Source organism: Temnothorax longispinosus, chromosome 10, assembly GCF_030848805.1.
Source record: "Temnothorax longispinosus isolate EJ_2023e chromosome 10, Tlon_JGU_v1, whole genome shotgun sequence".
NCBI lineage: Eukaryota > Metazoa > Arthropoda > Insecta > Hymenoptera > Formicidae > Temnothorax > Temnothorax longispinosus.
The window spans coordinates 4,440,931-4,455,077 of NC_092367.1; the positions used below are offsets into that span (position 1 = coordinate 4,440,931).

Genomic DNA, 14,147 nt, shown 5'->3' on the forward strand with positions numbered 1-14,147 from the left:
TAAGAAGTTCTTTCCATAAAGTATCATAATTATTGAGAAAAGTATTCAACTTACGTTCCGAAATTTAAAATTCTAAAAAACATATTTTTATTTGAATATTTACAGAAGAATTGTAGATCATATAGCTTATACAATATGTGCAGATACAAGCTTCTCGCATCGATTTATCTCTCATGGATGATTGAAAGTAAACGTAAATTTAAAGAATCGCCTTGTTTAAAAATAGCGTTAAGTATGTTTTTCTTTCTCAATCGTTGCGCTTAGCATAGCCAATCGCAATGATTGAGAAAGAAATACTTGAGCAAGAAAAAAGTACTTAACGCTATTTAAATTGCTAACTATCTCGCAATGATACGACACTATTTGAATTGCAATTCCAAGGCGATAAGAACAAGAGCAACATCAGTCGCAATGTATAACTTATTAGTATGCGTTCATTGCGTTCTCTGCTCACATAAATAACGTGACATTGGCTCTGGATGAAAAACTAGATAGAGTCAGTTAATGAGATATCAATAATGTTGCTGATGTAAATTTGTGTTAATATCATCGCATTCACATTCGCTCTGTTGCATTATCAATGTACAGAGTGGGCAATGTGTAACTGATTTGAATAAGCTGCCATTTTAAGCTGCGTTCCGATATTCATTGTTTACGTCACATACGTTAAACATTTTTAGTACTGGTAGTGAATATTGGGACGCAGCTTTGGATACATGTGTTCTTATCAGTTGCGCTTCGACAGTTGAGAGCACCTGCAGCAAATTAATTATGGAGCGTTACCCTGGTAAAAATTACCGTTAAAAACCGTTAGAAATGGAAAGAAACGCATAGTAAAACAGTCAGAAACGGCCGTTTTACTATGCGTTTCTTTCCATTTCTAACGGTCTCTAACAGTAATTTTTACCAGGGTACACAATACAACAGTGTGTAAGCATTGTGAAAATGTTTTATCAAAATAATTAGTCGTCAGTCGACAACTGTAACTTTACGTAAGTTACGTCAAGAAAGTGCAACTGACAGAAACGCATACATTTAAGATGGCAGCTCATACAAACCAGTCAGTTATATATTGGCCATCCTGTATTACGAACATCTTACTAACAAAACACGTTGACAATTACATCAGTTTACATGAAAGCGTTCCCCGCATTGCAGTGGTCCGTCTCTGTTCAGTTGTTTCTGTTCGCGATATATTCAGCGCTGAACGCATTAAATCACCAGGCAGTATTTCGTAATTTATTCCACAATTGTCTCAGTGCGCGTTCACTTGTGTGGGTGTATGTTTGTGTTTGTGTGTCTGATAGATAGGAAAAAAAGTTTGATAAGATTGAAAAAAAGAGAAAATAGATAAGATTGACAGAAAGGAAATGATCTGATATATAATATTGTGTTAATATAATATAATGCTAAAAGATCGATATTGTATTATAATAACTTATTTGTAACATGCTAATAGAAATTAAAGTTTAAAAAATTAATAATTTATAGGTCATGTTTGTTATGTTTGTAATACTTAAATTATTGTTCCGTTATAGGCAAATGCTTTTATAGTGAGTGCGAAAATTTTGTGCTGTATTTGAAGTGAGAAAATTTTATAGTGCATTTTTCTATGAGAGATTTGTCTTTATACAAATGTCTGATATTGTATAATACATTTCTTAAATTAAATTAAGAAAGTATTTTTAAAAATTGTAAAATTAATGTTGTTACAGTATTTTAAATGCACTGAAGAGAAATGATTATTAAGAACAGATAATATCGTTACGAATACGAGATAAGGATTTGGTTTTTATTAGAGTCTGCTTTGATACAGAGTTTAGTGAGCGTTTCGCCTGCTTACGCGACACAAGTCTGATCGATTTATTTATTTTTTAGAAAGATGTTTTCTTCATTTAGATCAATTTCGCGATGTGTCACGTCCGGAGTTATAAATCATCAGAACCACTCACGATGTTTCTCTGTGTTGCATCATAATTTTAAAGGTAAGTAAAGAAAAGTCACACAATAAAATAAATTATATAGTAAACTTTAAGATCTGGTACAGTATGATAAATTTGAATACATTATAAGACAGTGAATATAGAACTGACTAGACAGATACTGAATAGACAGATCACTTGTAATTGTTTTCCTTGACCACTATTTTGACTAAAAAAGGAAGATGTTCAATTGACATTAACATTAATATCGTAGAGAAAATCAGATTTTATGTATCAAATAATATTGTGTATTTGCAATTAAATTTTTTTCTGTTCGTATTGTTAATACTAATAGCACGATAGTGTTATCTTAAAATGCGTTAAATTTACGATGCTCTTAAAAGTTTCACTGTCGCATGATGCAATTAAAAAAATTATATTATTAATGACGCAAATTTGCGTAAAAAAACCATAGAGTACGTGTTTTTCTACGTTGTTTTCGAGCTCAAATAACTTTGAAAAACATTGTATGTATTATTTATTTCTGATGTTTATTTTAATTATTATTAATTATTAACGAACGATCCATATCAAAGATCATGAGCGGAGGTATTGAAGTGGAAGCAATATAAACATTTGGAAAGAAATATATTGTATATGCATCTGACTATTCTATTACAATATTTTTTGAATTATATTATTACATTAAAAGGCGTTGAATCGATAGATAGTTTCCATATGTGAATTATTTTATCTGTATTAGCGATAATTTTGGATAATATCAGTATTACGAATTATACATCAAAATTACGAATTATAATATCTACTTCTTATACTTTACTAGATAACGATATTATTCTATCGACCACATTGGTAAATTGCCATTAGCGTTTTATTAACATTATTTTAACAGCATTTTACTTAATATGGAACGTTTAGTCATCATAAGATTTGAGACGCTATGAAACCAATTTCAAATAAAAATACAAATACGTGACTAGATAAGAATAAAGCTCTCTAGATATATAATAAAACTTAAATCATATTGCAAATTAATTGTTGCAGAACGACGTCAGCTTCGAAGATCAAATATCCAAACGAGGGTCAATTTTTCTCATGCAATCAAAGCGGCTCATATGTATAATCCCGGCGAATTTCCTGTAATGGACAAAACTATCGGACAATTATTAAGCGAGGCAGTTGCAACATGGCCCGAACGGACTTGCGTTGTTTCGATTCCTCAAAATGTTCGTTTAACCTTCACCCAGCTTCTTCGACGAGTCGACTCGTTTGCTGCGGGTCTGAAGAAGCTAGGCTTGAAAAAGGGCGATCGGCTGGGCCTTTGGGGTCCGAATGATCTAGAATGGCTCATAACGTCCCTGAGTGCATCGAGGGCGGGATTAATCGTCGTCGCAATTAATCCCGCTTATCAGCAAAACGAATTAGAGTATTGTCTGCAAAAAGTTGGCGTAAAGGCGATTGTTTCACCCGACAAATTTAAAACGCAGAATTATCCACAAATGTTGCTCGCCGCAAAGAAAGTGTGCCCTACTTTGGAAGATATTATCATTTATTCCCCGGATCACGTGACGTAAGAGACTCCAATTAATGTTATCATAATAGTATTATATTTATCATACCGGCATATGTGCAGCGCAATACACTTTAAAGTTAAGATTATCATATCTTTAAGTTTTTTGCTTAGAAATAATTTCCAATCTTGCGAGACGTAATCTTTTAAAGAAGAATATTACTTCCTGCCTTCGTTAATAGCCGTTTCTTTAAAAATAACTAATTTAAAAAAATGTTAATAGGACATTTAAATGACGCGATTATTGCTTTTGGTATAATTGACTTTTTTTTTTTAAATGACTGTGGACTTGAGCGCGCGCACACGATCTTTCGTGAGCTTTTAATATGTGCACACACTAGAACGCGATCGCTTCACTGAACCGTGAATATCGCGTGAGTCCTCGCACTTTGACTGACAGAAATCTTTTGCTCGATTTTGCGAAATGGATTAAGAACACGAGATTATTGTATATCAAAACGTCTTGTGCACTTTTATTTTCGTAAATATTTCTATGTGTGTGCACAGCCTATGTTTATTAGAATTTAAAAATTGGTCCGTATTAATCCTTTTTTGTTTAAACTACAAGTAAATCTTCGAACTTTAAAGAATACATTCTTTTTCTTATATTTAAAATACATTAAGTATAAAATTAAAAATAAAGTTTAGCTGCATTTAATCTATCCCACACAGCACAGGATATTTTGAGGGACATTTGTGCATCCGCTGGATATCCACCGGTTATTGAGATATCCCACTTTATCTGTAGGACGTCCCTCAGATAAAGTGTGCTGTGTGGGATATGTAATAATTATAGAGTTTTTTTAAATACATATATCTTCATATATGAATAGAAAATTATATTGTGCGTATATTACAGTAGATTAACTATCAAAATGTCAACACTTTGAATATACTTCTTGGTAAATGGCCAAGGTATAAGGTATAAGTTCTGTTTCATGACATGAGAGAGAGAGAGAGAATAGCGTATCGATCTGAGGTCGCAAAAAAAGACGAAGATTGAACGACTCGTAATACTGGAGAAGGGTGACGGTTTAAAACGAAACTGTTTCGATGCCGAAGAAAACATTCAGCAATCTCATCGAATATTGTTTCTTCGAAACTGTTTTTATTTTTTTATTATTTTCGTCATGCGTTCTCCCGTATGTCTCATTGTTGCACATGAAGGTGAAATCTCGCGCGTATCGCGTGTTTCCTTTTGGCGTGTTTCCGTAGTCCTCCAACTTTTACCAATCAACCGATTTGATTAATAACCGTGCCGTATGGAAGAATCATGGTCCAATTAGGTTAATAGCTTCGGTGAAGGTCTATCCATTTGATCACGTTCGCAAACACCGTGTCATTGAGGGAATGTAAACGATATTAGCGCGTTTAATTTATAGCGGTACGCATCGTTTCGCCGACGTCGAAATTTCGGCAACGAGAGCGGAAGTGGATGCGATCGCCGCCGAGCAGGACAAGATATCATGCTATGACGGATGCAATATACAGTTCACATCTGGTTCTACCGGTAGGCCCAAAGCCACGCTCATCTCGCACAGGAGTCTCGTAACCAACAGCAAAGAGGTGAGACCTACAAACATTAAACAATTGCACCATAATTCGTTCCGTTCTAATTATTAATTAAATAATTAAAAATTATTTAAAATAACTCTGTTCTCTCAACTCATAAGATAGCAGCAGAGGATAATGATCTAAAGTGATTTATCTGATTAATGAAATTTCTTTATCTTCACGGATGACCTAAGTTAAGTATGTTATACAAGTATGTTGTATTTTATATCTTAGAGTTTGATTTTTCTGTTGGCAGGCTTCGCTAAGGGCGAAGATAACTATCGAGAACAAAATATGTTTAAACATGCCTCTCTTTCACGCGTTCGGCACGATAATGGGCGAATTGCTCACCTTCCATACGGGGAGTACCCTCGTCATGGAAGAACGCTCCTTTAATCCGGTAAAAACCTTGGAAGCGATAGCGCAAGAAAAGTGTGCTATAACGTATGGAACGCCAACTATGTGGGTAAGCAAGGACGAAACAGATGCATGCTAGATTGTTCGAAAATTTCCGTTTGATATAGTTAGAAGTGACATATTTCACGATAAGATGCCGTTACAGAGATTGTATACAATTAATGTATTTAAATATGACAAACACTTCTAACGATGTATTATTGGCTAATTGTTAATAGTCTCGATAGTTAGTCGGGAGCCGTACGAGTACGCGATAAGCAATCGCTAGTCATGCTTGCAGAGCGGAATTTCAAATCGATAAAACTTATGTGATTCATGAATAAATCCTACTAAACTAAGCCTTGTTATATTAGTCTCGCAAAGCGGTATTTTCTTTTTGAATTGCATTTTCGATATATCCATGTCACGCTGATAAGTAAAATTATCTCTCCATTTTTTGCCTGACAACTTTCATTATCATTGCGAAACTATAAAACTTTATTTATCACTATCTTTATCATTCATCACTATTGTTATTATTTAAAAGAATAAAACGTATACATATACACTTGTCTATATAAAATGTTTAACTTACAAATTCTAGTAATTTATGATAAAATTAGCTAAAACTAATTTTTTTGTACAAAAAATAAGTAAACAATATAAAATATTTTTTTTTTTAATTGGCTGTATAGTTTTCTAGAAAAAAGGATTTTAAATGTTACATTAATCTTGACAATAATCTAATTAAAAATGACTATTCAAAATGACGGTAATAACTTGACTTGTTAATGATTTGACTTAAGTTTTATCGTTTTAATATCAATTTATCAATGTACTTACGATTTCTATATCTTACTAATCAAAACATTGATTAAAGTGATTAACTATTGATGGCACGTGCCAGTAACGTCATAACCCGATAAAAACAGTCACGTCACATCCACGTCGAATCCACGTAATTTCGTCGAATCCACGTAGCAATAATATGGATCCACGTACTGTTTTTATCGGGAATTGATTTATATATCAACGTTTTATAATATAAAATCATTACGTGCTATTGAGATTGTTGTAGCTAATAATTTTAACTGATCTCTCTTGAAGCAATTGCAAACACTTTGACATGCTTGTTGCTTCCGGTTAGAACTTAATGACGGTAATGTTTGCTAGTTGTTATGAGAAACTCTATCCATGTTTATACACGTTCAATATTTTATAGGTACATATAGACACACGCTGTTTTCATTTTCAAAACTATTTTTCTCAAAAACTGTCCGACAAACAGGAAAAAAATTGTTTTGCGTGGTTTACTTACTCAGTCACCAGTTGCTGCAAATTTTATATAATGGCATTAAAAAAAAATTTTTTTTTTTTACCTATGTCCCCATTTTCTTTTCAGTTTATATTCGCATTTAGTTTCATTCATGTATGATTTCACTAGGTGAACTTAATTGAGGCACAGCAACGATTGCAGCTACCGATGGGCAATCTTCAGGCAGGAATTACCGGTGGTGCACCCGCGTCTTCTGAACTCTTCAAACGAATTCGAAGCTTGCTTGGCTTCAATGATATGATGGTAAATTCAATCAAAGCCATAGCTCTTCACTTTGAACAATTATTATCACAATCGTTATGATCACGGCGTTGTTTTTAGAAGAAAATTTTAATAATTGTATTATATATGTATATATGTATACATTTTACATATATGTATAATGTATAATGTATATATTTAGATACTCTTATTTAAATCTCTGTATTAGATAAACTTTCAATTACAGAGTATATACGGCCTTACAGAAACCACAGCTATAGTATTTCAATCGATTCGTGGAGAGGATAGGCACCTTACGGAGAACACCGTGGGTCATTTGGCGAATCATGTCGAAGCAATGGTATACGTCAATCTTTTATTTCTAGGAAATAGCTTCTTCTAGTTTTGATTTTCAAAGTTTTGTTATGCGCGTATTTTTTGACGTGTTAGATCGTCGATCAAAACGGTTTACCCGTCCGTTTTGGAGAGCCTGGCGAACTTTGGATTCGCGGGTACTGCAATATGTTGCGTTACTGGGACGACGAAGAAAACACGAAGAAAACTTTGACGGAGGACGGCTGGTTGAAAACGGGCGATCAATTTGTCTTGCAGGAAAACGGATACGCTACTATAGTCGGACGACTCAAAGATATGCTTATTCGGGGAGGAGAAAATATTTTCCCTAAGGTGAGCTCGGTGTATGACCTGTATCGCACTCGCTATGTAATATATTTTATTTTTCGATACGTAGAAGAGAAAAAATCGAATTTAAAAATACTAAAAAAATTAGATGACATATTTTAGATTCTTTTTAAAAAATAGCAGGATCTAAATATTGTATTAAATTTCTAAAAAAAAATTGATCTGTTACTATAAATGATATAATTATTCCAAATAAATTGCGTATATATAAACATGATTTTGAACCTTGCTTTATCGAAACAGAGTGAATTAACGTATACAAAATTTTTGGATTTAATTTTATTTAATTTTATTATTTTATAAGAGTCCACTCATTTTGCATTTTTTTTTGCAGGAAATCGAGGATTTCCTGGTGACCCATCCTAAAGTAATGCAGGCGCAAGTTATAGGAGCATATGACGAGGTCTTCGGAGAAGAGGTTTGTGCATGTATTCAACTTCGCGACGGTGCGACGATGACGAAGAATGAGCTGACGGATTATTGTAGAGGCAAAATAGCACATTTTAAAATACCGCGTTATGTAGAATTCGTTGATAAATATCCAAAGACCGCCACTGGGAAAATTCAGAAATTTCGTCTAAAACAACAATTGGAAAACAGTGGTGTGATACCGGCAAGATCAATAAGACATTCATAATTATTATAGAGATTAGACAATGACAATAAATTTTGAAGAAAATCTAATAAGAAAGAATTACAAATTTAATGACGATTATTGCGAGTTTAAGTAAGGAATTAATTTAAGAAGCTGATAATTAAGATTTTATTAAATATTAATTGTGCAATTAATATTTAATTAAAATATTTTTGTCAACGTTGTATTTGTAAAAGTTTTTTAATCTTCTGCGGATGTTGAAATGTAATGTAAAATTATTTTGTTAGAATAAAATATAAAAAATTCAAATAGTTATTTTCTTAACTTTAATAACACCCTTTTATCTTATTAACACACTATTAATTTATAGAAAGGTGATAATTAATTACAATTAATTATGTATATAATAATAATAATAATAATAATAATAATAATAAGAATAATAATCCCAGATAGCACAGCTGATCTTTATGAATTCAAAAAGATCTGAATCTGATCTTTATGAATTCATAAAGATCAACTGTGCTATCTGGGAATAGATAATAATATACTTTATTGCAATTGAGCAAAAGGTAAGTAATATTGTACAAATTAAATTATTAACCTGGGAACAGGCGCCTGATTTTTTATTGCATATTACCTAGGATAATTTTTACATCCTAAATTAAAAGTCATTAACATTTTTTTGAAAATAAGTAAGGAGAAACCAAAAAGATATTTAAAAAACGAAAGAAGCACATAAAAATTACTGTAACGTAAGTTTAATGTTTTCGATACTGGGGTGTAAGAATCCTAGGTGCCCGGTTACAAATAATTTACTGTTTATTGACAAATGCCCCGTTGGTAAAACAGTGATCTCGATGTATTCGTACATACATCGTAGTTCGTAGTCGCGGTCGTATTGCGGTCGTACTCACTACTCAGTATATTGCCGGATTTTTAAAAACGAAAAGCTCCGTTTTCTATCCTCCGAATAATCGTGACACGCTCGCGAGTCAGAGGATCTTCGGATCATGGCCGAATATCTGGCGTCAATTTTCGGCACCGAAAAGGACAAGTAAGCGCCAGCCGGATCATGTTTTACGCCGTTGCTTTGTACGAAATAGGTTATGTAAGCTTATTTATTTCACTTTCAGAGTCAATTGCTCGTTTTATTTCAAGATAGGCGCCTGTCGACACGGAGATCGATGCTCGCGAATTCACAACAAGCCGACTTTTAGTCAGGTAAGATACTTCCTGATCTTTTTTACATAATAATTTGCATATCGCAATGTTTATATTCTAATCGACGTATAAAATACATCTTATCGACGTATAAAACGACATATATTGAAATTTTTCGACTAAATATGTTTTTCTGCCGCGACTCTGGTAATTTTTCAACATTATTTTAAAATATATTAGGATTTATATACCAGTACTTTTGTCTAAAAAATGTACGTATTATATTTCAACATAAATTAACTGAAAAAACTACGGTTCAAATGGACCGAAGAAAGTAATAAAAGTAAACCTAAGTTTATTATTATGTGATTGTATCGTTTACGCAAGTCTGTGTTCTTCAGACGTGTCTACTGCAGAATCTTTACGTAAACCCTCAGAATTCTGCGAAAAGCGCAGATGGATCTCATTGTAAGTATTGAGCCTTAATAAGAGTATCAAGTACTGTACAAGAAGAGCGTTACGCAGTTTGGAACGTATACATATATATTTTACACGACAGTGGTTGCGAACGTATCTGACGAGGAGATGCAGGAGCATTATGACAATTTTTTCGAGGACGTTTTCATCGAGTGCGAGGACAAGTACGGCGAGATCGAAGAGATGAACGTGTGCGACAATCTCGGCGATCACCTGGTCGGAAACGTTTACATTAAGTTCCGCAGGGAGGAAGATGCGGAGAGGGCGGTCAACGATCTGAACAATCGTTGGTTCGGCGGCAGGCCGGTTTACGCCGAGCTCTCGCCCGTCACCGATTTCCGCGAGGCATGCTGTCGCCAGTATGAAATGGGGTAAATTTGTGAGCTTAAGCGCGATTTACACAGCGCATAAATAAATAGGCACGAAATTGTATACGCGAAATTGTGTGCGTTTAGCGAGTGCACGCGCTCTGGATTTTGTAACTTCATGCACTTGAAGCCGATATCCCGGGAGCTCCGCCGGTACTTGTACAGCCGTAAGAAGGGCAAGGGTCGATCGAGGTCACGATCGAGATCGCGAGGTCGCGACCGCAGGAGGAAGTCCCGATCCAGGGATAGAAGATCCAGATCTAAAGATCGGCGCAAGGGAAGAGACGAGAAGGGCAGGGATGGCCGATCTGGTCGCTATTAAAATAAAATTATATTCATACACTTAAGCCGATATTCATAGTCAGATCTTATATTTAAGATCGTCTTAAGTTTATCTTTAGATGCTGACAACTGACAACTCGTTTCATTGGTTACGGAGTATTTAAAGATGAACTTAAGACGATCTTATATATAAGATCTGACTATGAATACCGGCCTTAGATTTAGTTTCTTGTTAATCCCAATTCTATTTAATTTCAACAAATTACATAAATTATTCCTTTATTATCAAACAAATAACAGACCGAAGGTTTCTGTAAAAGATTTTCTGTCTAATTGATAATTTTTTTTCCGTTTTATTTTCCTCGTTCAATATCGAATTGCTGTGGTATTGTGACACGAGTTCTGTAATAACGGTATAGACGGCAGCACCAATTCATTGATGGCTAAAAAAATACAGTATTGTATTTTTACGAGATGTATTTTTTTTTTGTTTCTATATCTCATTTAAGATAGATAATGTATAGGTGCTCAAATTTTTAGTTTTTACATTAAAATATTGGGAAAAGTATTTTTTGTCGGTGTTCTGATTTCCCTCTTTCCTACTTAAAAAAGAAATATATGTTAAAGATAGTAAAACCTAAATATATATTTAGTATAAATGATTAATTAGGCAATTTATACATTTACACTTTTTTCTTTTTCTTTTTTTAAAAACGAGAGTAATGGAGTTTTTTAAATCTTGATGCATTAATGAATTAAATAATTGTACGTTTTTTATTCTAGTGATATTTTGGAGGTAGCAATGTTTATTTCTAAAATACAAACGCGCGCGCGGATATAAAATCTATATAAAAATTCTTCTCTTTTTATCAATTTTTCTTCTTCAATATTTCCTACTAGAAAGTTGTATGCTTGCCACAAGATGTCACTTGTAGCATCTTGTACCGTTAAGTTTTATTTTTAGTCGCTATACTGTTACTACATAAAAAATTATTTCAACCATGAACCATTACTTGAGAAACAGCATTAGTTTATAAAAACTAATTTGTTTAACAACTTATATAAATTGTAAAGTTTATATAAAACTATCTCATATAAAAAAAGATATAGATTTTTACGAGGTATTTAATAAAGTTATGTCGTATTATATATTACATTCGGTCGCAATAAAAATTCTTATATAAATTTTATATATTCCAAAAATATAAATTTGCGATAGAACAAAATTCTGGAGTAACTTCCAACAGTAGACAAGCGAATTTCTTCCTAATGATAGTAACTTGCAATCTTTGCGCGGTGGGGCTATTCGCGAGCCAAGTTTATCCCCTTTTGTTCTTATTTTAATCGGTACCCGCGCATATTCCTTGTCTCGTGCCGACCAACTGTTGCTCAACAAGTTGTTGTTGAAAGATGACGCGAAGGTGCGGCGGGCGTGCGCGCAGCCAAGCAAGAATAGTAAGAAAAAAAATTGGAAGGCAGTGGAAAAAGGAAGAAGGGAAGAGGAAAGAGAAAAAACGCAGCGGAGAGAGAGAAGGAGAGAGAGAGAGCGCGCCGACGGTTTTTCAAGGAGAATCACGTCTCTTCTCGAAATCGGCTCATCCGAGGCACGTGTTTCGGCTGGGCCTAATTGGCAGGGCTCTCGGGGCCTCTTACCTCGCTTGCAAGACTCCGAACGGGCGTGTATTACCGCAGCAGATGGTGGTCGTGATTGCAGCTGCCTCCGACGAACACCTGCCTTCTGCTTTGGACGGCTATCGGAATACCGATGCCTGTTCTCTTCGTTGCCACGCACTCGCTACGCCGTCGTTTATCTCGCTTTCGAGATTTATCTCCGTCAGCTCCGCGCTATCACCCTTTCTGGAAAAAAAAATGATAATAGTCGCGGCCAGAAAGATCAATATGCAACGAGTCGTAGTCGATTTTATTAACGCGCGTACATTCGTGCTGAGAAAAACGCCCGCAATATTAGCATACTACCTTAATATGGCTACATAAAACATGGACGATTCCGTTAAACATGTACATAATTATTCGTTTGCGTCCATACGTGGAATTCGATTATGGATGAGCTGTAAATGCATCGCGGTTGTCCGTCATGGTTTAGCTATAATGCGTTACAGCCCCGCGAGTACGGTGTTTTTTCAAATATTTCCATATATTTTTATAACGTCATACATTAAATAAAACGCGCCCGTAAATGTTATCGCACTTCCAAGTTGATTTGAATGCGAATCCCTAAAAACATATATGCATATCCCATATCGAATATGTACACCGTAACAAATTTTATTGTTGAAAATTTACGGTTGGATTTCCTTGACCGCGGTTGCAAATTTTATTAACCAGAGAAAAGGGTTGATTTTCATTTAATAATGCCATATCTCGAAAATAATAGGATAACAGAATTATTATATCTCTAAAAGCTTCTTCCTCGAAATTTTATAAATGAAAAAATTCTTTTTAAATATATTAAACAATATATTTATAAATCTGAAAAGATAATAATTTTTATAAATAATAAGTGCCTACAGACGATATCAATCAGAATCAATTAGTTCTTGGTTAATTTCCATTTATTAATTTCGACACTGATTCGATAATTCAAACATTGTTTCAACTAAATTTTCCTTCCTCCGAGATAAATTCCGCCAGGAGTTTATAATTCATTCACGCGCATATTTGAAATTTCATGAGGTGAGAGCGGAAAAAGATTCTCCAGGACGTCGATACGCGTTGCAAATTGAAAACTGAGCTAGAACTAGGCATAATAGTCCGCGAGCGGGCCATCTGAATACCATAATTAATCCTGGCAATCCGCCAGAACATCCTGGAACATCCCACAAAGGAGATACTCGTTTTCTGTACCACCAGGCACAAATGACGGGAGGTGAAAAGGAGAAGAGAAAGAGAAAGAGAGAGAGAGAAAGAGAAAATCGGCTCTCGGAATATGAAAATCGTAGAAAATCGCGCGTCCGTCGAACGAAGTCCAACGAGAACAATGGACAGCCATGACCGCGATTTCCCTCGTCAGGGAAACGAGCTAACGAGCTGTCAAACGTCACCGAGCCGGAAGGGCCCGGGTGTTGTTAAATCTCGGTGGCACGGCGACGGACGCGCATCTTCGATCGGCCGCCCCGCGAACCGAGCCTTCCGGAACAGGACGTGTCCCCCGTCTTCCGCTAACTGGGCGACGGAGATTGGCAATTACACCCGCCGAGATCGATTTGATATTGAAAACTGGAAACGTTTCAAATGGCAATCGGGGGGAATCTCGATTCTCGAGTGCCACGACGCGCGCGACGGTGAGACGCGAACAAAACGCAAAACGGTTCGGATCCAATCGGGATTCTTCTTATTATTTCACGAACGTCGTCATAACGTTAACGTTAACGTCGACGAGGCAATCTTAATCAATGAATCGTATTATCGTTCGTTAATTATTCTCCGCTTCTCTGCTCTGCCGTTTTTAACGAGCGGATAAATCGACTTAACGGCAGTGCTATACGCGAAAATTGCAATCGAACGTCAAGCGCGTTGCCTTTGCGACGTAAATGATTTA

General features: G+C 35.0%; 2 protein-coding genes across 12 annotated transcripts; both read left to right on the forward strand.

Moving 5' to 3' along the window:
* The first annotated feature begins 687 nt into the window (after nt 1-687).
* On the forward strand, nt 688-8,606 carry Acsf2 (Acyl-CoA synthetase family member 2). Of its 11 annotated transcripts, none has more exons than XM_071790630.1 (9): nt 688-787; nt 1,879-1,985; nt 2,988-3,513; nt 4,896-5,079; nt 5,324-5,533; nt 6,908-7,042; nt 7,248-7,361; nt 7,451-7,687; nt 8,037-8,606. In XM_071790630.1, the coding sequence occupies exons 2-9, from the start codon at nt 1,883-1,885 to the stop codon at nt 8,337-8,339; spliced, it is 1,812 nt and encodes a 603-aa protein (XP_071646731.1). In that variant the 5' UTR covers nt 688-787; nt 1,879-1,882; the 3' UTR covers nt 8,340-8,606. The 11 variants fall into 11 exon arrangements, with proteins under 11 accessions (XP_071646731.1, XP_071646734.1, XP_071646729.1 ...); XM_071790633.1 differs by having other exon boundaries at nt 742-787; nt 1,900-1,985; XM_071790628.1 differs by lacking the exon at nt 688-787 and adding an exon at nt 848-930.
* Nucleotides 8,607-9,170: 564 nt separating this feature from the next.
* Nucleotides 9,171-11,156, forward strand: LOC139820518 (splicing factor U2af 38 kDa subunit-like). The gene is made up of 5 exons (XM_071790885.1): nt 9,171-9,354; nt 9,434-9,521; nt 9,863-9,929; nt 10,021-10,309; nt 10,394-11,156. Exons 1-5 carry the CDS (start codon nt 9,311-9,313, stop codon nt 10,626-10,628), a joined length of 723 nt encoding a protein of 240 aa, XP_071646986.1. The 5' UTR covers nt 9,171-9,310; the 3' UTR covers nt 10,629-11,156.
* Nucleotides 11,157-14,147: the final 2,991 nt, after the last annotated feature.